Consider the following 23999-nt stretch of genomic DNA (forward strand, 5'->3'; position numbering starts at 1 on the left):
GCAGCACGCCAGGCGTCCCTGTCAATCACCAACTCCTGAAGTCCACCCAAACCCATGTCCATCGAGTCGGTGATGGCATCCAACCATCTCATCCTCTGTCGTCCCGTTCTCCTGCCCTCAATCTTTCCCAACATCAGGGTCTTTTCAAATGAGTCAGCTCTTCACATCAGGTGGCCAAAGTACTGAAGTTTCAGCTTCAACATCAGTCCTTCCAATGAACACCCAGGACTGATCTCCTTTAGGATGGACTGGTTGGATCTCCTTGCAGTCCAAGGGACTCTCAAGAGTCTTCTCCAACACCACAGTTCAAACGCATCAATTCTTCTGTGCTCAGCTTTCTTTATAGTCCAACTCTCACATCCATACATGACCACAGGAAAAACCATAACCTTGACTAGACGGACCTTTGTTGGCAAAGTAATGTCTGCTTTTTAATATGCTGTCTAGGTTGGTTATAACTTTCCTTCCAGCACTTAATAAATGCAAGATATTATGATAGCTACTACTCATCATACACTCAAGTTTGCTTTATAAAAACATTTGATCAAATTGAACCCTTGCCTTGAACATAGAAAACTGATGTTGGAATTGAGATGAAACAAGAGTGTTCAGAAGAAACCTAATTTCAGTAAGTAATGGAGCACAAAATTCAACCCACAATTTAAACCAACCTATTCAAGAAAAAAAAGAGGAGACAATCATTCAACAGATTTAACCACTTCTGCTTCAGTAAAATAAGGCATAGCCCCTGCTTTTAAGGAGCTCCAATTTGGGGAGAGGATGAAGCAACAACCACAATGTTAATATGGAAAAACTGTGATAAAAAGTCAGAAAAGCACACACAATTCGTTAAAAAAGGATAGGGAATATATCATTAAATCCATTTAGAAGTACAGGAAAGCCCCATGAAAAATGTAATAACAACTAACAATCTGATCAGATTTAAGAGAAAAAATATGGAGAAATGGAGCTGATAAAAGAAGGAAACACTAAAGGGGAAAGCTAAAGCCAAAGCACAGACGTGAGGGAAGTTATGTAAACCGTAGTAAAAGAACAGACTATAAACTCTTAAGGCTTTACCTAAAAAAAGAAATAAGATATGGCTGCCAATCAGTCAGGCTGGCATGCTAGGTGCCAGGTCATGACAGTCCTTGAATGCAAGGCTAATGAGCTTGAATTTTATTTTTCATGGAAGAGCATTTTATGTGGTGCTTGTTAATGTGATGGGTGCTGTGCTGATGCCTCACAATACAACTATCCTCATTTAACAGGTTAAGAAACTGAGCTCGTAGCCAGTAAACAGTGGAGCTGGGATTTCAATTCATGGTGTCTGAACTCTTCCACACTGCGTTACCCTTCTAAAAGTCTTTAAAAATATGATACCCATGCCTTGAAAGGATAACATAATCTTAATGACAATGTAGGAAACAGATTAGCGAAGTGAATGGACAGAAAAGTACCTTCATGAAAAAAAACCTCTGTTGGGTTTTTTTTGTTATAAGAAACTAAATGGTTACTAAGAGTATATCAGATATAACCAGAGAAAGATACAAGAAACGGTGTGTGTATAAAATTAACAGAACTCAGTGACTGCACTCCGGAAGTGAAAGGTGGAGCTAAAAATGACTCAAGGTTTCACTAAGTTTGAGGGGGAGGGGAGTAGTTACACCAATACCATCAGTCTTTCTTTTGGTAGGGGGTGGGGGAGTGGAGAGGAGCATGAATGGGTTCAATTTCAGACTTGTTTAATTAGAAATACCAACTTGGGGCCTCCCTGATGGCTCAGTGGTAAAGAATCCACCTGCCAATACAGGAGACATGGGTTCAACCCCTGATCAGGAAAGATCCCACATGCCAAGGAGCAACTAAGCCCGTGCACCACAATTACTGAGCCTGTGCTCCAAGGGGTGGGAGCCACAACTACTGAAGCTCAGGCACCCTAGAGACAGGGCTCCGCAACAAGAGAAGCCACCACAATGAGAAGCCCAAGCACCGCAACTAGAGAGTAGCCCCCAATCTTTGCAACTAGAGAAAAGCCAGTGCGGTAGCAAAGACTGAGCACTGCCAAAAATAAGTAAATAAATAAAAATGAAAATAACAACAAAAAAAGTACCTACTGAACTCCCATGAGGAAGGGTTCCACAAGTGGTTGGAACAGAAAGCAAGAGCTAAGAAGAGTGGCAAGGCCTAAGAGAAGGGACCCCCTGGAAATCGCATCCAGAACGACAGGGGGCTGTCAGAGTGGATACCTGCTGAAGATGAGTATGTAAGCACGGATTACCAACCAGGGCACATAAGCCACCTCCTGATTAGTGTCCTGTCTCAGGCATGATGATGAGGTGGGAAAAATGGTTGAGGGTCACCAAGGAAGAGTGAAAGGAAGAACACTGAAGAAATGCCACAAAAATTTTCAGAAATATTGGGTCTAGTCCCCTTAAATACTAATATATTAATACTAGCTAATAATGACCAAGGATTTCCAGCAGGTGAAAGGAAAAGTCAGTGAAGACGACTAAGAAGCAGTCACAAAGGTAGGAGAATCTTAAGAGCAGTGTAAATAAATTGAAGGGAGAGCAACTTAAAATGGGGTCAAACATTTTAAAATGCTAACAGAGGCTGAGCAAGCATTACTTCAGCTTGTAGCCATGAATGAGTCCAATATTACCCAATTTTCTAATTCTCCAGGAGAAATTACTCTCATGTCAACATGAAAGCTTATGATTTTTAAAATGTTGACAATTAAATTTTATTAAACACAACATGCAGGCATATGAAATAGTCTAAGTTGCTGGATTGCTACCTGGGTCTGAAATTAATAAAGTATTACAAATATGCCAAGCAAAGCACCTTAAAAAGAGAATTTTCAAAAGACAACATGTGGGGTACTTTCCCAAAGCCTGGCAAGAAAGACTAGAAAACAAGAGTTAAAGAAACACATTTACAAATGGTACTGATGTACCTATTTGCAGGGCAGGAATAGAGACACAAACAAAGAGAATGGACTTGTGGACACAGCTGGGGAATGAGAAAGTGAGACTAATCAAGTGGCACTGACACAAACACATTACAATGTGCAAAACAGATAGCTAGTGGGAATCTCCTATGTAACACAGGGAGCCCCGCCCGGCACTCTGTGATGACCTAGAGGGATGGGATGGTGGTGGGTGCAGGGGGAGGCTTAAGAGGGAGGGGTTATATATATGTATCAGTTCAGTCGCTCAGTCATGTCCGACTCTTTGCGACCCCATGAATTGCAGCACGCCAGGCCTCCCTTTCCATCACCAACTCCCAGAGTTTACTCAAACTCATGTCCATCAAGTCGGTGATGCCATCCAGTCATCTCATCCTCTGTCGTCCCCTTCTCCTCCTGCCCACAACCCCTCCCAGCATCAGGGTCTTTCCCAATGAGTCAACTCTTCGCATGAGGTGATCAAAGTATTGGAGTTTCAGCTTCAGCATCAGTCCTTCCAATGAACACCCAGGACTGATTTCCTTTAGGATGGACTGGCTGGATCTTGCAGTCCAAGGGACTCTTAAGAGTCTTCTCCAACACCACAGTTCAAAAGCATCAATTCTTTGGCACTCAGCTTTCTTCACAGTCCAACTCTCACATCTGTACATAACCACTGGAAAAACCATAGCCTTGACTAGATGGACCTTTGTTGTCAAAGTAATGTCTCAGCTTTTTAATGTTATCTAGGTTGGTCATAACTTTCCTTCCAAGAAGTAAGCGTCTTTTAATTTCATGGATACTTTCGGCTAATATGCACTGTTGTACGACAGAAACCAATGCAACATTATAAAGCAATTACCCTCCAGTTAAAAATTAAAAAGAAAATAAATTTTAGGATAGGAGACATCTCATATGTGGAGAGAAGGGGTTAGAAAAAAGGAAGACAATCTGAAGACATGATCAACAAAGCAACAAGACAAGAAAGACACACACACATCTCTATAAGCTAAAGGAGATAAGTGATGGAAAGAAAAATGTAAAGGAATAGGAAAGTGGAAAGGTTCTCTGAGAAGATGCACAGGTGAAAAGACCATCCAGTCTGGAGCAAGGATTAGGGTTAGCAGAAAGGTTATCTAAGAAGGTCACAGATATAAAGATCCTCTTGCCAGGTAACAGTCACTTCTTCTCAAATCCAAGGAAGAAAATAAATAATTTAGAGAAAAATATGATATTTGAGGGAATATACAAGATGGTCTAGGTCCTCTCAATAAATTTTCAGAAAGAATTAACCACAAACACTGAGTATACTTGTGGGACTGTTCCATGTGTAAGTTTCACTATTATTTAACATTTACTGTTTCTCTGATAAAATAGTTTCTCTATTTAGACATATTTACATCAGTGCCCTGCTTCCAGAGAAGTAAATATATTTTAAATCTGAAGTACCAAAAAATGAGCTTATTTAGTGTGGAAAAATTAAATACAATATATTACTTCATTGATGGCTTTGTTAATGCCTCTAAGACAAGGTCATTCATTCTCTTTTGGGAGAGTGTAGAGCAGCAGTAGAATAAAGAAAGAAAAAAGAACCATCTGAGAAGAAAATAACATCTGAAGAGAACAATGCTTGAACTCCCTTTACAATCTCTGGCAACAGTGTTATTAATTTTCTACATTATTCTTATACTTACCAAACTGTTTCACAGCTGTAACTTTTCTGTTTTACTCATCAAGATTTCAAGTCAGATTTTAGGGGGGGAGGAGAAGGAAAAGAGAGTTCCCTCATTTCTTTTCTTAAGTTTGAAAACCAGTAGAGAAGAAGCTAAATAGTATTTTACTAAGATTAATATTCTCTTATGGGGTCGAAAAGAGTCAGACCTGACTTGGTGACAGAAAAATATTCTTTTATGAGGGAAAGTTTCAGATCTCATACTTGTAAATGTATTATAAATAATAGCTAATGTTTGCTGTGTGCTTCCAGCATCATGATATGCAAAGCACCCAACATATATTATATCTTAATCATAGCAGCTTTAAGGCAGATATTATTCTTACTTCTAGTCTAGAGATGAGGACAGAGGCCCAAAACCAAGCTTGAAGTCCCACAGAAGACAGCTGGAATTCAAATCATAGCTCAAAATCTATGCTTTTGGTTACTAGGTAATACTAGATTCTCTCATCCCAGCCTCTCAAATCCCAGTCTTACAATTTTGGACAAAGGAAAGATTTTAATTGCAAAGTCAATTCTCTTCTCCTGGCATATTCACACACATTGAGTAATATGTACCCCTTCTCCAAAGACAAAAAGATCTTTTATAAGTTATTATAAAATCTAATCCTGCGTTCTCTAAAATGTAGGCTTCAACCAAGTTGGTAAATCAGTCATCTAATGCTATTTTCAGAGTGATAATAGATGACCTGGAAATGATAGTATTAATGAAAAAAATTATGCTAGATCATTATCATATATAAAACATCAAAGGTGTTTCCAAAGTAGTCTCTAAGTGTAAATTAAAATGGTACTTTATATGACAACAATCACTTTACATAATCATGCCTTTGATCAATTCTTATAACAACCAACAAAAGTCTGTAGCATCTCAATTTCAATAAAGAAACAGGAAAGTCATAGGTAGCATGTCAAGGGTCACAATAAACAATTTTTATGAAAACTAAAATCAACACCCTTAGAATTCCAATACTTTAATTCACAGTATCTAATGGGCTGTCAAGCAAAGTACATGTGAAAGAATCTAAAGGGTAGGTTTTCCCATCAAGTAAAATAAAAGATGATTCTGGGGGGAGGGGGGTACCAAACACTACATGTTTTCACTCAAGATAGGTAAATCCTCAAACGTCTTTTTGGGTGTTAGTAATTTCTCTTTAGGTAGCATGTACAACATTAGGTTGCCTTTTCAGAAATACTAAATAGGTCACAATACTAAATATACTAAGTCTGACTCATTTCTTGCCAACATATTCAATTTTACATACTACTGGGGTTAATCCTGAATTACTAAGAAGCAGTAATTTATGACAAGCATTCATATACTCTTCCTACAAGCACTCAGATATTCTCCCTATAAAATATCTTCACGCTGATGATGAACTTCATGATCAATTTGTTTGAGGATATAAATTTTATTCACACTGTCTATTATGCTATCTGCAATATCCCATTTTAGTCCAGCGGTTTTAAAAAACTTTCCCTAAAAAGATTCAAAATACAGTTATATATGTATGTAGTGGATAAAACATGGCAAGTTACAGATACAAAGTACTTAAGCATCAATTTTAAGTCATGCTTGTGCTCACTCGTGTCCAACTCTCTGCAACCCAATGGACTGTAGCCTGCCAGGCTCCTCTGTCCATGGGGATTCTCCAGGCAACTGTAGTGAGTCGCCACCTCCTACTCAGGGGATGGACAAAGGTCTGTCTAGTCAAAGCTATGGTTTTTCCTGTAGTCATGTATGGATGGTGAGAGTTGGACCATAAAGAAGGCTGAGTGCTGAAGAATTGGTACTTTTGAACTGTGGTGTTGGAGAAGACTCTTGAGAGTCCCTTGGACTGCAAGGAGATCAAACCAGTCCATCCTAAACGAGATCAGCCCTGAATATTCATTGGAAGGAGGGATGCTGAGGCTGAACCTCCAATACTTTGGGCACCTGATGCAAAGACTCGATTCACTGGAAAAGATCCTGATGCTGGGAAAGACTGAAGGCAGGAGGAGAAGGAACAACAGAGGACGAGATGGCTGAATGGCATCAGTGACTCAATGGACATTAGTTTGAGCAACCTCTGGGAGCTGGTGAAGAACAGGGAAACCTGCCATGTTGCAGTTCATGGGGTCGCAAAGAGTCAGACATGAATGAGCAACTGAACAACTCAGGGGATCTTCCCAACCCAGGGATTGAACCTGCTTCTCCAGCATTGACCAGTGGATTCTTTACCACTGAGCCACCTGGAAAGCCCATTAATTTTTAATAGTCATTTTATTAAGCTTCATGTTTTATTCTTTTGAAATATAATCTTGTGCAAGTTTTGTTCAGAAAATAAAAATCTACACTTTTCAGAATATAAATACTCACGCTTTTGAATTAAGTATATAATGATGTTTTCAAGTTTATGTTAAATGGGATTTCTTTTATTTACAGAAATTAGGAAATGATCAAGAATATGTACAAATGTTTATCTAGAAAACATAAAATGTAAGCTATTTATACAAGTAAAAATTCTAAATGCCTGCTTTTGACAATAATGTCTCATCTAAAAGAAGAAGCAAACACAATCATCCTGATTTACTGGAAATAAATTTCTCTCAAATCACAAATATCTGCTTCATTAACTCTGGTAAGTCAAAATTACTACAGGACTTAATTTAAATATTTGTTATGCTAGCTTTCCAGTATCTCTACAGAATTGATTAGGGGAGTTCCCTGGCAGTCCAGTGGTTAGGTTTCAGCACTTTCATAGCAGGGGTGGGGGTGGGGGGTACGGACTGGGGCATGTGGGTTCAATCCCTGGTCAGGCAGCTAAGAGGCCAAACAAACAAACATCCCCAAACTAATTGGAATGACAACCAAATCAATTAATTATTATTTTTAAATTTAGATTACCTCTCTCTAAATGTAAAATCTGGGACTTCCCTGGCAGCCCAGTGGTTAAGACTCTGCGCTTCCAATGCAGGGGACTCAGATTCGATCTAGGATCCTACATGCCGCAGAGCAACGAAGGCCGCATGACGGCTACTGAGCCCAAATACCCTAAGATCCCACATGCTACAACTAAGACCCGATCCGGACAAATAAATAATAGTAAAAAAAAAAAAAAGTAAATAAAGCTTGTATCTAGGAGTGATAAACTTAGAACATAAATAACATTGCCTACCAAACTTCTGGAGATGGTGAGGGGATAGGGAGGCCTGGTGTGCTGCAGTCCGTGGGGTTGCAAAGAGCTGGACATGACTAGGTAACTGAACACACACTATAACACTGCCTATATGTCAGGCATCACTAGGATGCCAAATCTTCCACACGAATACATTATCCATATATTTGAAAATCATGTTTTAAAGAACTGCTTCATTTTGACCATTTATCCACATAGCTCAGTCTTCCTAAACAAATGCCTGACAACACTGAACATTTTCTGATAAATCAATGTCATAATGAACAAGCATTATATAGCAAAGATGAGATCTTAAGAGGCAATTTGGGTAAACAAACATTTAAACAGACTAAACAGTTCTTAATCCTATGACCTCATAGGTCTTCAGATTAAACAATTCACTGTTAGTAAAGCATCTAATAGTGCCTGCATTGAACATTAATTCTTTTCCTCTTCAATCTGTTCGGTCTAGTCTCTAATGCCAAGCTTCATCCTCACCCCAGACAAAGTATGAGTAAAACCTTGTGTGGATTGCTGGAGACCTCCTATTTGAACTCAAAAGACATCTGACTTTTCACTGCATAACACTGCTCCTTTGAACAAAGTCACAAAAGCAGTTAAATGAGGAATGAACAATTTAGATGGAGCAGAAAATTCCTGGTGAATAGTGAAAGTGTTAAAAAAAAAGTAGTAACAAAGCATGGAGATCACTGGGCTCAAGCTTCAGTGTGGATTTGAGCCTATGTACCAACATTTCTCAAACCAATTCCCTGGACATATGTTGGGTTTTTAGCATTCATTATAAGAAATTTTAAATTATATTTTAATTTTGATGCTCCTCTAAAATAAAAATGTATGCATGTTCTGAATCAACTAGACTAGAAGGCCACCTTACAACAAAGGGCTATCTGGGTTTGTGCTTATTAGTGAATTGTGCCCAGAAATTCCCCGAAAGTAGTGTTTTCCAATTTGTTGGTTATGATGTATTAGTGGATCACAAAATCAACAGCAGCTTTCAAAAAATAATAAATGAATACAGAATGCATTACACATAGTAAAGGTAAGTATTTCTGTCCGATAATCTTGTTTCAGTGGACAACTAAGTGATGCCATAAAAAAGTCACATCTTACTGAGCTGAGTAACTCTAAAATCTGCAGACTCTTGAGTTTCTGCAAACACAAACCTGAAAAAAACTGTCATGAGTACTGGACTGTCACTGAGGTAGAAGGTTAAAAGCAGGATGTCAGGAGAATTTCAAACTGAATGACAGGTTAAAAGAAGTTGATCAGTTAAGAAAAAATAAGTTCAAACATTAGGACAATAACTATATTATTAAATTGTGTAAGGCAGAGAGACAACACAAAACACCAAATACAGACTAGGTTTAACATTAAGGTAAAGAACCATGGGAAATGAGAGATTGTTCCATACATTTTTCAAAGGTACAATGATGGGGTGGGGTGCCTTTCTATTTGGAGACTGAGATTAGAAAGCAGGAATGAAATGCTTTTTGCCAACCAGAGAGAAAAGGGGCAATTAGATATGCTTTGAAAATCTAATAATCTTTGAACATCTTTGAATATCACAGAATATATGTGAGAAGAAAGCAGAGGTGGGGCTATACAGAATAAAAATCTGATCCATAAAAGTGCCCGGAATTGCAGTGGAGAATAAACCCAAGTGGGATATGTCGTTCTGTTCAATTCAGTTGCTCAGTCACGTCCAACTCTTTGCGACCCCATGGACTGCAGCATGCCAGGCCTCCCTGTCCATCTCCAAATCCCGGAGTTTACTAAAATTCATGTCCATTGAGTCAGTGATGCCATCCAGCCATCTCATCCTCTGTCATCCCCTTCTCCTCCCGCCTTCAATCTTTCCCAGCATCAGGGTCTTTTCCAATGAGTCAGTTCTTCACATCAGGTGGCCAAAGTACTGGAGTTTCAGCTTCAGCATCAGTCCTTCCAATGAATATTCAAGACTGATTTCCTGTCAGATGGACTGGCTGATTTCCCTGCTGTCCAAGGGACTCTCAAGAGTCTTCCCAACTCCACAGTTCAAAAGCATCAATTCTTCAGCACTCAGCTTTCTTTAGGATCCAACTCTCATATACATACATGACTACTGGAAAAACCATAGCTTTGACTAGATGGACCTTTGTTGGCAAAGTAATGTCTCTGTTTTTTAATAAGCTGTCTAGGTTGGTCATAACTTTTCTTCCAAGGAGCAAGCGTCTTAATTTTATGGCTGCAGTCCCTATCTGCAGTGATTTTGGAGCCTCCCAAAATAAAATCTGTCACTGTTTCCACTGTTTCCCCATCTATTTGCCATTAAGTGATGGGACCAGATGCCATGATCTTAGTTTTCTGAATGTTGAGTTTTAAGCCAACTTTTTCATTCTCTCTTTCACTTTCATCAGGAGGCTCTTTTCTTTAGCTCTTCTTCGCTTTCTGCCATAAGGGTGATGTCATCTGCATATCTGAGGTTATTGACCCTGACAATCTTGATTCCAGCTTGTGCTTCATCCAGTCCATACATTCTTATGATGTACTCTGCATATACATTAAATAAGCAGGGTGACAATATACAGCCTTGATGTACTCCTTTCCCGATTTGAATCCAGTCTGTTGTTCCAAGTCCAGTTCTGTTGCTTCTTGACCTGCATAAGGATTTCTCAGGAGGCAGGTCAGGTGATCTGGTATTCCCATCTCTTGAAGAGTTTTCCACGGTTTGTTGTGATCCACACAGTCAAAGGTTTTGGCATAGTCAATAAAGCAGAAATAGATGTTTTTTTCTGGAACTCTCTTGCTTTTTCGATGATCCAACAGATGTTGGCAATTTGATCTCTGGTTCTTCTGCCTCTTCTAAAACCAGCTTGAACATCTGGAAGTTCACGGTTCATGTACCGTTGAAGTCTGGCTTGGAGAATTTTGAGCATCACTTTGCTAGCATGTGAGATGAGTGCAATTGTGTGGTAGTTTGAACATTCTTTGGCACTGCCTTTCTTTGGGATTAGAAAGAAAACTGACCTTTTCCAGTCCTATGGCCACTGCTGAGTTTTCTAAATTTGCCGGCATATTGACTGCAGCGCTTTCACAGCATCATCTTTTAGGATGTGAAATAGCTCAACTGGAATTCCATCACCTCACTAGCTTTGTTTGTAGTGATGCTTCCTAAGGCCCACTTGATTTCACATTCTAGTATGTCTGGCTCTAGGTGAGTGATTACACCATCAGGATATGTCACAGATTGTTATAAAATTGGTCCCTGAAAAATCACATCTCCCTATACCCAAAGAGGCTGATTTTGACTACTTGTTGAGCCAGTGGGTGATGACACAATCAGAAGCTTGGAAAGCAGTTGTTTGAGGGAACTGGCATTCCTGCTGCAAAGTGAAGAAATTGAGGCTACCTCACTAGAGGGTAGAGGGTAAGAGTGGAGCAGAGACTAGCCAACTTAACTGGGGCTCCTCAACCAAACTACCAACCGCAAGACATGAGTGGGATCATCTGGGATCATTCAGTTCAGACAACCAACCAGCTGACTGCAGAACTATCCATCAGACCCATAAACTTGATAACAATAATAAAAACGGGCTACTCTTTTAGCACCACTGTAGTTGAGTAGTTACCTGGCATTAACTGATACAGGATATTTCAAAAAAAAAAAAAAGGCTGTAAGATTCTGAACTTCTAAATATGCCAGGACCTCAAACTTGGAAGCGCAAGTCTTCAGAAAACGGTAACTATACATCATCTATACTTACAAAGATCAGTTAAAAGTCCTTGGTTTGGATCTTACACCCTTAAGCTGGTTCTAATCTACCTTTTCTATCCTATTTTTCATCTCAGCCCCTGACGTTTTCTCCAAGATGCCAAAGTTGTTCCAGTTCTCTGAGGTTTATTCTCATCCTTCTAACATTAGTTACCCACATTTAAGACCCAACATAAACAGTGCTTTCCTTTCCTGTTCAATTTTTAGTTAATTTAAGTAATTTCAAAATGCTCTGCTGCTGCTGCTAAGTTGCTCCAGTCGTGTCCGACTCTGTGCGACCCCATAGACGGCACCACACCAGGCTCCCCCGTCCCTGGGATTTTCCAAGCAAGAACACTGGAGTGGGGTTGCCATTTCCATCTAGTTTTTCTTAATTCACACTCTATTTACTGTATCACCAGGTACTTTACTATCTAATAGTATTACTTAACTATGAATATATGTGCCAGATCTTGTAAACTCTATGCTACAAGTCTCCATAGCTCTCTTAGTGCTCCCACATAAGAGGAATTTAAATATTTGTTTAAAATAAATTTAAAAATATATATGTAATTGATTGAATTTTAACAAATCTTGGCTAAATATAGGTAAGGCGAGAAAGGTAACATTTTTTCTAATGAGGTGCACTGTGCAACTCTAAGTGCTAAAAGATAAACAATGAATCAAGAGACTCTCCTGGAAAATACATAGTTAAAAGTTACACAGGGTATCTGACAAACACATTAATAATAAGTAAACTTTCCATTTTAGAAGCAAGGCTACTCACATATTGGTTGGTTAATTTTATGAACTGAATTTGTGTGGGAGTTGAGAAAAATAATGTAATTTCTCAACTTTGAAAGAATCTCAAGGAAAGTAAGTGCAGCGGCAGTTTCATAGTTAAGACCATGTATTTTTAAAAATCCTTGGTTTTGCAAGTTAGTAATATAAAATATTATGAATAGCAACTGCAGAATACATCTTCCCTTCCCCTATTTTAAGTTAGGACCAAAAAGTGTTAAGAAGGAGACAAGCAAAATTTGGTAAAGCTTTCCTTTGCTAAAACTGGTAAAAGTATATTCTGGAAAGCGGAATTTAATGTCTCTAGCATGCAATCATTCTAATTATGAACACTTAAATTATTTCCCCTGAGCATTACCTAAACTTTTGAAGTTTAAATGACTTATTACTCCCTCAATACCTAAAGTAATTATCACTAATTAACAAGCAAGCCATCTTTTCTTCTGATTTGAAGTGACCTACAAATTAAGATAGTCTCTATCAATCAAGTCTGGTTTCTCAAGGAGAACTTTAAGAATTTTCAAAATTCTTGCCACTACAATTAAAAGGAAGCAAAACATGCAGACAAAAGAATCAACTTGTATCAAATAGATGAAAGAAACATATACAAAGATATACTGTAACTGCACAATTTTAACTGAGTAGCTCTCAACAGTTTTAATTTCATTTTTGTTTCTTACACCAATAAGGCACTAAACATAGTTTTAATAAAGGCATTAAGGTCTAAGTCAAATCCCATCTCTTCAATAAAGCCTTCTGATACCCCAGGCTGAGGTGCTTACTACCTATTTTGAATTCTACTGAAACTACTGCAGGTGAAATTAAATTATTCTTTTAAATAATCACCAACAATTAACTGATTAAGACACAGACTAGAATCAATATACAATTTAAAACAGAAAGCCACAGGTTTACACGTGCAGCTACAAAATGCTCTCAGATACCTTTTTTTTTTTTTTTTTTTGTGAAACAAAGATGGACTGTACACTATGCCTTCATTTTTAAATTTTTTCTTAAAAGAGTAAATGGCATTTCTGGAAAGATCCATAAAATACTATTAAGGGACTGTCTTTGTGGAAGGTGACTGGACACCTAGGGTGGGAAGGAGATCAAGTTTTCAGTGTTCGTCTTTTAAAAAATCATTTTAACATACCACATTTTCAATTTAAAAAGAGAATAAAAAATAAAGCAAGTATATTAGTGATACACAGCCTTTTGACTCTCTTCAACTGTCATCTTGAAGTGACATTTAAATCTTTTCTTTTTTGGGGAGGTGGGGTGGGGAGGGAACAATGCTTTGCCACTTGGCATGTGAGATCCTAGCTCACCTATGAGACCAGGGATTGACTCTCACGCCCCCTGCAGTGGAAGCAGAAATCTAACCACTGGACCGCCAAGGATGTACCTAAAGTGATATTTAAATCTTATTTGTTTACATCTTACTAGTCTCCTGTATCATCTTATAAGCACAGAATTTCAGTGATATCAAAAGGTCAAATCTCTGCTTTAATCAGGTCAACTAAGTATGCTGAATTTGTCACCTTTTTTAACCTAGTAAAAGTGAATTGTTTGAGTAATTGTTTAAGTGAAGTGAAGTGAAAGTCACTCAGTCGCGTCCGACTCTTTGTGACCCCGTGGACTGTAGTCTACCACATTCCTCCGTCCATGGGATTTTCCAGGCAAGGGTACTGGAGTGGGTTGCCATTTCCTTCTCCAGAGGATATTCCTGACCCAGGGATCAAACCCAGGTCTTCCGCATTGTAGGCAGATGCTTTACCGTTTAAGTAATTGCTTGTAATCTGTGCTAAGAAAGTAGAAATGCTCACGTTCAATGTGCACTGAAGCTCAGTGTGCACTTACACAACGGTCAAAAAGCTCTGGCCTGGATCTGTTCCAGATTAACTACATTTCTTAATATACCTATGTGCCTAGTTGCTCAGTCATATCTAACTCTGCAATCCCGTGGGCTGTAGCCTGCCAGGCTCCTCTGTCCATGGGGGATTCTCCAGGCAAGAATACTGGAGTGGGTTGCCATGCCCTCCTTCAGGAGATCTTCCCAACCCAGGGATCAAACCCAGGTCTCCAGCATTGCAAGTGGTTTCTTTATTGTCTGAGCCAGCAGGAAAGCCTAATATACCTATATATTAATGTAAAAAGAATATAACAACCAAAAACATGAATATATTCCTTTTCTTTCTTGCCACTGTTTCTCAAAAGGGAACTGTGGGTCTTTAGGCAAAGCGGTACATTTCAATGGTGTGCAACTGTCTTGGTGACTTCAGAAAATGTAGCATCCATGGCCCATGAGCACTAAAGGCCAGTTACCACAACCCCAGTCACTGGAGTAACCAAACAACTGACCCACATATTTCCAAATGTCCTTGAAGGGAGAAATGCAGTGGGAAAAGCACTATGCCTAGTTGAGAAGCACTGCTTATATGAATTATGGTATGAACAAAGGTATGAGATATGTGTGTGTGTGTGTGTGTATGATATGCAACTGAATTTCCACAACAGCAATTCCACCTTTAAAAATAATTATTAGGGACTTCCCTAGTGGTCCGCTGGCTAAGATTCCACACTCCCAACTCAAGAACTAGATCCTGCATGCCACAACTAAGTACCCCACATGTAGCAATGAAGATTGAAGATCTCATATCACAACTGAACCTGGCGCAGCCAAATAAATAAAATTTAAAAAAAAATTTAAAAATGGTCATCAGTTTTGATAATAACCAAAAAACAGTCATTACTCATTCATCAAGCAGTCATCCAGTCCAGTATATAATGCTGTCAACAGACACCATGCTCCAACAACTCATTCTTCAACTATTACAATGGCATAACTTTTTAAATGAACAGTCATTTTAAAATCCTTTCAGAACAATTCTTCTACTGGAATGCCTTTGCTGAAACTTCCAAATAAACAGTGTTTCGTATAAAAGATATAAATCACACTTTGCTGCAATTATTTGTCTTTCTCCAGAGACTGTAGAATCCTTGTGACCAAGGACCACACTCATGGTTACCTGGTCCACGGTGCGGGTATTCAATAATAATGGTGAATGCGTGAGTGAATGCTGGTCTAGTCTAATACAATAAAGAGTCCCAAGTCCCAACTACAATCAGTTTTTATATATAATAATGATAACAGATATTTTTATTCTAATTTGGTTTTTTAAAAAGTAAGCATTATCCAGATTACAACTAGCTTATAAAGATATAAAGAAATCTAAGATTTTTCTTTACTGACACTCCCATGTACCCATCCTCTACCATCTTCCCCTCCTTTTCCTTTTAAGCTTAAAGCAAATGCTCATGTAAAAGTGAGGCATGCTTCCAGGAAGCAACCCAATATAAAGAGCAAAACAATACTGTTAACAATAAGAAGAACTTAAACATTTTTCATTTCTATTTTAGAAATGAAAGAGTTCTCAGAACTCAAGAAATCTGTTACTCTCCTATACCTCATTCAAAAAGAAAGAAAAATCTGTAACAGAAAAGAGTAAGCAACTTTATTTCTGTTGGTTTCACTTCATTCTCCAGAATTCACCTTTTGTTGAGGTAAAAAATTCAGGATATAAACTAAGTTGTATTTTAAAATAAATGCAACAATGAGGATTACACAAGCACTAAGCATCAACACTCAGAGAATGTTAACTCTGAAGCACACTAACTCTGACAAATATTTATTCATCTTTGCATTCCTGAAGCATGTGAATATCCCAGTTTTACATGGAAACCTGAGAGAAAAAGCTAAATAATAAAGGTAGATGCAATTTCTAGCTCCTAGTATTTCTAGCACTGTTTTTAGACCGCTCTAATAAATTCTGTAATTGTTTGTTAACCATTGTTCTGCTCAATTCCTATCTGAAATATTAAGTAACAACGGCTATGATACAATTTTAAAGAAACAATTGTTTCCAGTTACCTCCCATCTGGCAAGACCAAACAGGTAACCAAATATATATACACACACACATAAAGAAAATGTTCTATAGCGGATCTGAAACATCAGATACACCCTCATATTCAAATAATGGAGACCACTTTTAAATGCAGTTACATTATTGCGGGATTTTAGTGCCTGCAATACTTCATTATTTTTGAAATTCACAAACCCAGCATTTGTTTTATTACTATTTCAAGTAGCACTGGTCAGTATAAACAAAGTACATGTTTTAAGACTGAACACTTAAAACTGCTACAGGAAATTTCTTTCATGTTGACAAAAAAGGAAGACTGCTTCATACATGAAAAATCATTTTAAAGTGACAACTCTCTATGCTGCACACCCTCCAGATGAAGACCGACTTGCATGAGACTTCACTTTCCCAGAATTATTAATTCTGCTTATAATTACAGCTGGTCAAGAGTATTTACAGTAATCAGCCTTAAATCCATCAGTGGGAACTGCTACCTGAAAAATGTCTTTCAGCTAAGATACACTTTTCACGGACTAAAAAGCTAACTTCACTTACAAATGAAAGAGCTCTTTTTATGCATATCTTACTAAAGTTTTGTGGCTTTTTAAAAGAAAAAATCTAAGTAAACTTTAATATCTACAAGGCCAATTAGGAATGAGTGGTTACAGTCAGGATAGTGAAATTAGTAAATTTCAACAATTCTTTAAACCTAGGATTCAAAGGAATGACATAATCTCTAATTATGCCATAGGTATTCACCAGACCTATATTACTTTAACAGGGTGGCTTTCACATAGCATTTATTCCCAGAAAGTCATCTTGCGGTCTCACAAAGTTGTTTTTGGTTTGCTTGTTTCAAGAAAATGAACCACTATCAAATAATCTGTGACAACAAGGTGCAAACAACAATGGAGAATTTTGAGTATGGTATCAAGTATCCCTGATCTTGTAAAGATTTCAGAACGTGGAGGCTAAAAATTAAGTGAAAATGTGATGACTCTGATATGCTAAAACGGCCCACCATTGTTCCACCTTAAGTTAAGTATCTTTCCGAAACAACTTCTCTATAATGTGTTCACAAGCTAACTCGAAATGCGACCCGTATAAATTCTTTTGCTTCCTCAAGAAAATAATCTAACCAAAATTTTCACCATAGCCAGCAGCAGCACCTTGAAATTCAAACTTAACTGGAGGGTATGTAATCAAGTCCAAATGTAGACACAAACTCCCCGATTTCTATCAAACAGTGCTATTAACATTCCAAATTCTGGTTAGAACGCAGTTACTGGAAAGCAGTGTCCTTGTTGCAAAAAAAAAAAGGGGTAAGGCCTGAAACTGACCTGAGCACGGGTCCACATAATCATCTCCGTTCCACCGGGAGGCCAAACAGGGACGGCTCTAAGTGATAGGGGGTGGGTAGACGAGGGAGGAAGGGCAGAGAGGAAAACACACTCCTCCAAGGGTGAAAGCAAAAGAGAACCGGACTCTGGAGAACCACCCCATAGAGACATTCGACCCTAGGATACACACACAGCTTTCCTCCGCCGAGGAGAGCAACCTCTACCATGGAAGCGGGGCTCCTAGCAAGTAAAGGCAGGAGGGGACAATCTCCGCCCCCCTACCCCCGAAGGTATCGCAGGCTAGAAGGGGTCGGCGGGGACTGCTCCTCGGAACATCAACAAAGGCCCCTTCAGTCCTAAAGCGAAACTCGAACAACAAAGGCCGGGAGACAGCGAGAACGGGACCGGGGGGCGGGACGGATGAAAGCAAGCTAGCGGAGGCAAAGGAATCAAACCAGTGGGGGCGCAGGCCCGTCGGAGTGGGAAGCAGGGGCGCAGAGGCGCGGGGCGCGGTAATCCCCAGTGCACAATAAGAGGAGGAAGCGAACCTGGCCTCCATTCCACGCTTACCCTCTCCCACAGAGGGGAGGGCTCCAGACCTCGCCGTCTGCATCTCTCGGTCTCGGGGACCGCGCAGTCCCGAGTTCGGGGAAGGAAAGAGGAGGGGGGATTTTCCATCCTGACCACAACTCCCTTCCCCCAGCCGACAACAACCGCCACAACGGCAACCACACAAAGGCGTCTTCCTGGTACTCGCCGCTCCCGCCAGGGCGGCGGCGCCGACGATGCCAAGGCAGCGCCGACCACCGCTCGGCCGCCAGGCGCTCGCTCGCCCTCTTCCCCCTCTAGCAGGGGGAAAGGGGGAGGGGACCCCAGGCGCCCTCACCTGGCACAGCTGCTGACAGTACTCCGTGGCCGCCTCCACGGCCGGCACCCGGCTCTCCCGCAGCTGCCGCTCCAGCTCCTGGAGCCGCTCGCCTAGGCGCTGCAGCTCCGCGGCGCAGCCGCCTCCGCCGCGACTCAACCTCTCCTGCTCGGCCTCTTCGTCCGCCATCTTCACACCCCGCTCCGTCGCGTACGCACCTGGGTCACGTGATAACACAATGCCACGTTCGGCGGGGTCACGTGCCGGGCGCGCTCGCACGCCGCCGAGCACGTACAAAGGGCCCGGTGGGGAGGATGGGGGCGGGTAGAGTGGTGAGAGGGAGCCGGAGGGAGGTGAAGGGAAGGGGAAAGGAGGAGGGCGGGGTTGGGCGGTGCGGAAAACCGCGGTTTACTTACCGCGAGCGGGAAGTGGGCAGCAGCGGACGAAAGGGGCGGGCCGGTGGAGGCCTGTTCTCGGTCACGTGGGTGCCGCGACGCGGGGAAAAGCTTAGGGAGGGGCTGCCCTTTCGAGCGTCCGAATCCCGGCGTGGCTTTCCCCAGTCCCCGAAGTCTTCTACGGACACATGCCCCAGTTCCCCAAGAGAACGGGTGAGGGAGCGCTCTGGGTGGGGTGGAGTAAGGGCTGCATTTGCTATTGGCCCGAAGGCAGGCCAGAGGCAGGCGAAGTGGGAGCAGGTAAAACCGACCCATGGACCACAAGCCCGAGAGCAAAAGCGAGACTGAACTGTCAAAATTGTCCCCAGCTTTTCACCGGCATGCGAAGGAGGGATCTCCTCCTATTGCCTGAGGTACCAGATCTCGTCCCACTCTCCTCTGCAGCCCCAAGAACGCATCTCCCTTGAAAATACAATCTCTAGGGGGTGGAGGCAACAAAGAAAAGTAACAATTGGATCACAGCAGAATGAGGTCCAGTCAGTCCTCAGTTTGGAGAACGGAGCAAACCCATGAAAAGCAGAGCTTAAAAGATTACAGACTGTGAAACTGTGGACGTTGGAACCAGGTGATTTGAAACCACGAAGACATTTATGGAATAAATGATAGCCAACTAATCTGTTCCACCGCGATTTAAGACTCTCCTACACACTACAGAAATCACCATCACTGAAAACACGTTGTATATGAAAGCTCTTGAAAGTAGGTCAAGGAAAAAAAAAAAAAAAAAAAAGCAATAAGGACTTCATTAAAAATCACAACGGAGGTAAAATTGCTAAAAGAATAAGGTTATCGAGTTATAAGTTTAACAGCAGTTTTTCCTGGCGCTGCAAATAGAGATGGTATTCTGAACCATATTTTATTTACAACCTGAGAAGAATGGATACTTGGCACTTGAACAAAACAGTAAAAGTAGTACAAAAATTCAAGTGCTTAAGCCTAAAGTTCAGACTAAAACAAATATTTTTTAGTAGTCTAAAATTAGACAAAAGGCTTATCTTCCTTACAACTGGTCTACAGAAATTCAGAAACAATGATAGTGATGAGGTATCTAGAGATTTCTAGTATTAGTAGAAAACATTCTAGACAGTGTGTTGTCCAGAATGAATGTTTTATAATGCATCAGTGATGGCAATGTTTAACTGCCATTATATGAGTGGGCACAAAATGAATCCTTTATGAAAATTATTATCAGCTAAATAATAATACAGTATGTGTGTGCTGATATTACCTATTAACAACACAGGTTCTTCAGATATTTAGGAATAGAAAAGTCTGTGGAGTACACTCAAAGGCTAAGGAACAAAGATACAAAAGTATCATTGAGAGCTAAAAAGCAACAATAAAGGCAGCTAATGGATTTTAGTATTTGTAGGTCATGTGCCCAAGTGAAGTATTTTAGGTATCTAAACCAGATTTCGCCAATGTATGTTATGGTAGGATGCCAGTGAAAATATAAAAAGTGAGAAATATGAGATTAGCTACCAGTAAATCCAAAACATCTAAGGTTTCAAAAGCCAGCAAGGCATACTTTCAAGTATAATGGCTTACACCACACCTAATATATAGAAAGAAAGAAAAAAAAAAGAGAAGAAAGCAAAATATATCCCAAAGAAATGTATCCACTTATTGGCATAAAAAAAAAGCCGGAGAATGTGGATCATTTCCACTTCCTGCCCATGATAGTCCTAAAACCAAAAAGATTTGATTAACAAATTGATTCTAAGCATTATCACTGTCTTGCAAATGTGCCCCAACTTGGACTACTAAATCGTTCACTTTTATTTGGTATCTTTCATCCCCCCCCCCCCCGCCCCATTCCTACATTCCTCCTTTAGAATTTATAGAACATGTAAGGATTGGAGGGTGTGGTGTAATCATTTAACAATCATTTATTGAGTACTTTTGCGCAGGGGAAAATCAAAGATGAATGAAAACTATCCCTGTCTGGAGGCAGCTTACAGTTTTGAGGAAGAGTAACCTGCTATGGCAGTTTCTCTGACAAGTGTTCCATTGTGAAAATGAATGGAGATTCAATTTGGAACTCCAAAGGTGCTAGCTAGACACATCCATCGAATCTCTACAGAATGCAGGTTTTTTAATTAAACGAGGACTGGAAATACTATGCTTTGACGAGTTGATCTTCAAGATCGCAGAAATTTCATTATCTATTCAAAAAGGTATCTACAAGTACACGATGTATTATTGCACTTAAGTCTATTTGGTCTTATATTAATAACACACCTGTGAGGTCATAGGAATCACTGCACACACACGCACACCCACCCCTACTTACTGAGACGTTCCTGGAGGAATTCGGAGGCCTGTTCCATCCAGAAAACAAGCATAAGCCCTGGGGCCGAGAGACTCAGCGTCTCTGGGGACCTCAGTGTCTGCGTCGCGAGTACCCCGTACCCATATAGGACACAGCGCGACTGCTATGGACGTGATATAATCATGTGGACCTTCACTCACCAGAGACTCGATTTCAGAGTAAATTTGGGAGACAGAAAAAAACCACCACTCCACCCCTGCGATCAGCAAAGCTGGGGACACCCTTAGGGGGCAGAGGTCACTGCATCCAGGCCGCGCCTGCCAGCCTGCTTCACGAGTTTCCCAGGCTGCGTGGGCCCCCACCTCGCCAGTGCACATTTTCCCCCCTAAAATTCTTGAAATAGCAGAGCCTGGGATCCGGAAGGGCGTGGGGCTGTGCCTGCTAACAGAGCCAGAAGGCCGCGCCCGGGCTGCGGCTGGCGCGGCGGATGGCTCAGGGCTGAGGCCCCCAGGGCGCAGAGCAATCCCGGCAAGCTGGGAGAGCCCGCGGGCAGCAGAGGGAGGAGGGCACGCCGCCCTCCCGCCGCCCTTTCTCCCTTCCCCGGCTTTCTCCTGGGGCGACCGGAAAGGTGCATGGGGCTGGAGCCGGACTGAGGTTGCCTCCGATCCGCTCGGCTAGCCTTGTCCTCGGGTCCCCACTCCGCGGCAGGGAGCTCGCTGCCCGGAGGCCGGCGCTTAGCAGCCGCAGCCCGGACATCTGGCGGCGCGGCTCTTCCACCCAGCCCTGCGGATCGAGTCCGCGGAACCACTGTGGATCCTGGCTCAGGAGTCGCGACCGCCCGGGATCTCCAGGCCGAGGGATGCTGGAGCCTCTCAAGGGAGCGGCGGGGATGCTAGAGTTTGTCGTGCGGAGGCCCAGACGCGGGCACGGCTGCTGGGTCTCCGGTGGGCTCTACCTGCTCTTCTCCGAGGGGCTGGGCCGCCAGGCCCGACAGGCCGCCTTCTGAATCTCTGAGGTGAGGGCTGGAGTCTGTCTGGGGATCGGTCCGGTAGAAAGTATCCCCCGCTCCCCACCCCACGCCGCCCGGAGTCTGGGAATCACTCATTGTGTGCAGACACAAAGAAGGAGCATGGGTTGACGGTCTCTTGGAATCGGTAAAAAACACACCACACTTTTCCGAGGAAAACATTTTTCATGAGACAGCAGAGAGTGGAGTCCAAAGTTGAAAACAACAGGCAGGTGCTGTGCCGCACACTGAAACGATGCCAAAGGCACCGGGAACGCTGGGCCCGCATTTAAAGGGATTACTTCGAGTCCTTGAATTCTTCCCAGAAGGAAGATAGCATATATATTTAAATGAAAGTGAAAAAGTGAAAGTGTTAGTTGCTCAGTCCGTGAACCATAGCCCACCAGGCTCCTCTGTCCATGGGATTCTCCAGGCAAGAATACTGGAGTGGGTAGCCATTCCCTCTCCAGGGGATATATTTAAATGAAAAAGTAGTTAATGAAGAGGGATATTTGTATTGCCTATTTGGATTTGTCTTTCTTTCCACGAGGAAAAGCCCAGTGCAGGTGAGAAAGAGTAATAGCATTCTAAAGAAAAAAAGCCTCAATTATTCAAACATATTAACCTAGGTGAAAAAAAATGGCAAGATAAAGCAAAATAAAATCTTGAAATCATAAATGTGGTCTATGCTGTCTCAGGGAATGCTTGTGTTGATTCACAGTGTCTGTCCAGAGAAGAAATATAGAAATTGCCTTTAGAAAGGCAATATAAAAAGTGCATTTTTCTTATTTCTAAGTATTAATCATTGCATTTCCTTTACCTCATTGAAAATCCATGAAAGAATATCACTTTTGTGGTATCTGGATTTTTAAAAACAGGTCTGTCAAAGTGTGATGAACTTGGAAATGCACAGGTTTCTTTTACTATTTTAGGACATCAACTTCTTAGGAGTTTTGCTGATTTCTGTGATTCGTACAGGTATATTCTTCAATATAACAACTAATAATAATGTCAATTTGAGTGTTTAATATTCTGTTCATACACTGGACCAGATCACTCCCACTAGGTGCTTACCCTCTATCACACCTTTACAAAAATGTTCATTTACTCATGATTCCTCTCTCCACATCCTCATTCTCTCAACCACACCCTCTGTAATCAGGGCTCCTCTGATAAGTCTTCCTTTATCTTGGTAGTGGAGTAAAAGTCTGGATATATCTGTCACCAAAGTAGAGTTGACTGATTTGTTCTGCTTTCCCTTAGTTCACATGCACCGCCCCCCCTCCCCACTTTCCATACAGAAATAACCACTCTTCAATACTCCTATAGCTTCAATCTATTATTTACTGCATTTTGATTTTAAATCCCTTATCTTGCTTTTTATTACAGTCTATGCTCATGAGCCTGTAAGCCCTTTGAGGGTAGAGATTGTGTCTTATATCCAGGCTCCCTTCTCTAATATTCCTTGACACATTTTAAGGTAAAAATGAGCAGTCAATAAATGCCCATTGAACTAAATTCAATTCATTTTGGGCGGTCATAGGTAATGGATTTATACTTATCCTCATATTATCAAAAATATCCTAGACTTTACAGACTGAGTAATGGTCCTCTCTCAACACTGTGTGCATGCTAAGTTGCTTCAGTCGTGTCCAGCTCTTTGCAACCCTATGGACTATAGCCCAGCAGGCTCCTATGTCCATTCTGTAAGCAAGAATGGTGGCTCAGACGGTAAAGTGTCTG

General features: G+C 41.1%; 2 protein-coding genes across 2 annotated transcripts in view; one reads left to right on the top strand and one right to left on the bottom strand.

Annotated features, from left to right (window-relative positions):
• Positions 1-18754, bottom strand: part of ZNF292 (zinc finger protein 292) — a 94121-nt gene extending 75367 nt beyond the window's left edge. The window contains exon 1 of the mRNA XM_070376627.1: positions 18545-18754. Within this exon, the coding sequence (XP_070232728.1) occupies positions 18545-18712 (168 nt within the window). The 5' untranslated portion in view covers positions 18713-18754. The remainder of the gene's footprint in view (positions 1-18544) is intronic.
• A 2224-nt stretch (positions 18755-20978) lies between these two features.
• The window catches only part of CGA (glycoprotein hormones, alpha polypeptide), a 69984-nt gene continuing 66963 nt past the window's right edge, over positions 20979-23999 (top strand). Inside the window, exon 1 of the mRNA XM_070377139.1 lies at positions 20979-22265. The gene's annotated coding sequence lies outside the window, so the exon portion shown is untranslated. The remainder of the gene's footprint in view (positions 22266-23999) is intronic.

Source organism: Bos mutus, chromosome 9 (genome assembly GCF_027580195.1).
Source record: "Bos mutus isolate GX-2022 chromosome 9, NWIPB_WYAK_1.1, whole genome shotgun sequence".
Classification (NCBI taxonomy): Eukaryota; Metazoa; Chordata; class Mammalia; order Artiodactyla; family Bovidae; genus Bos; species Bos mutus.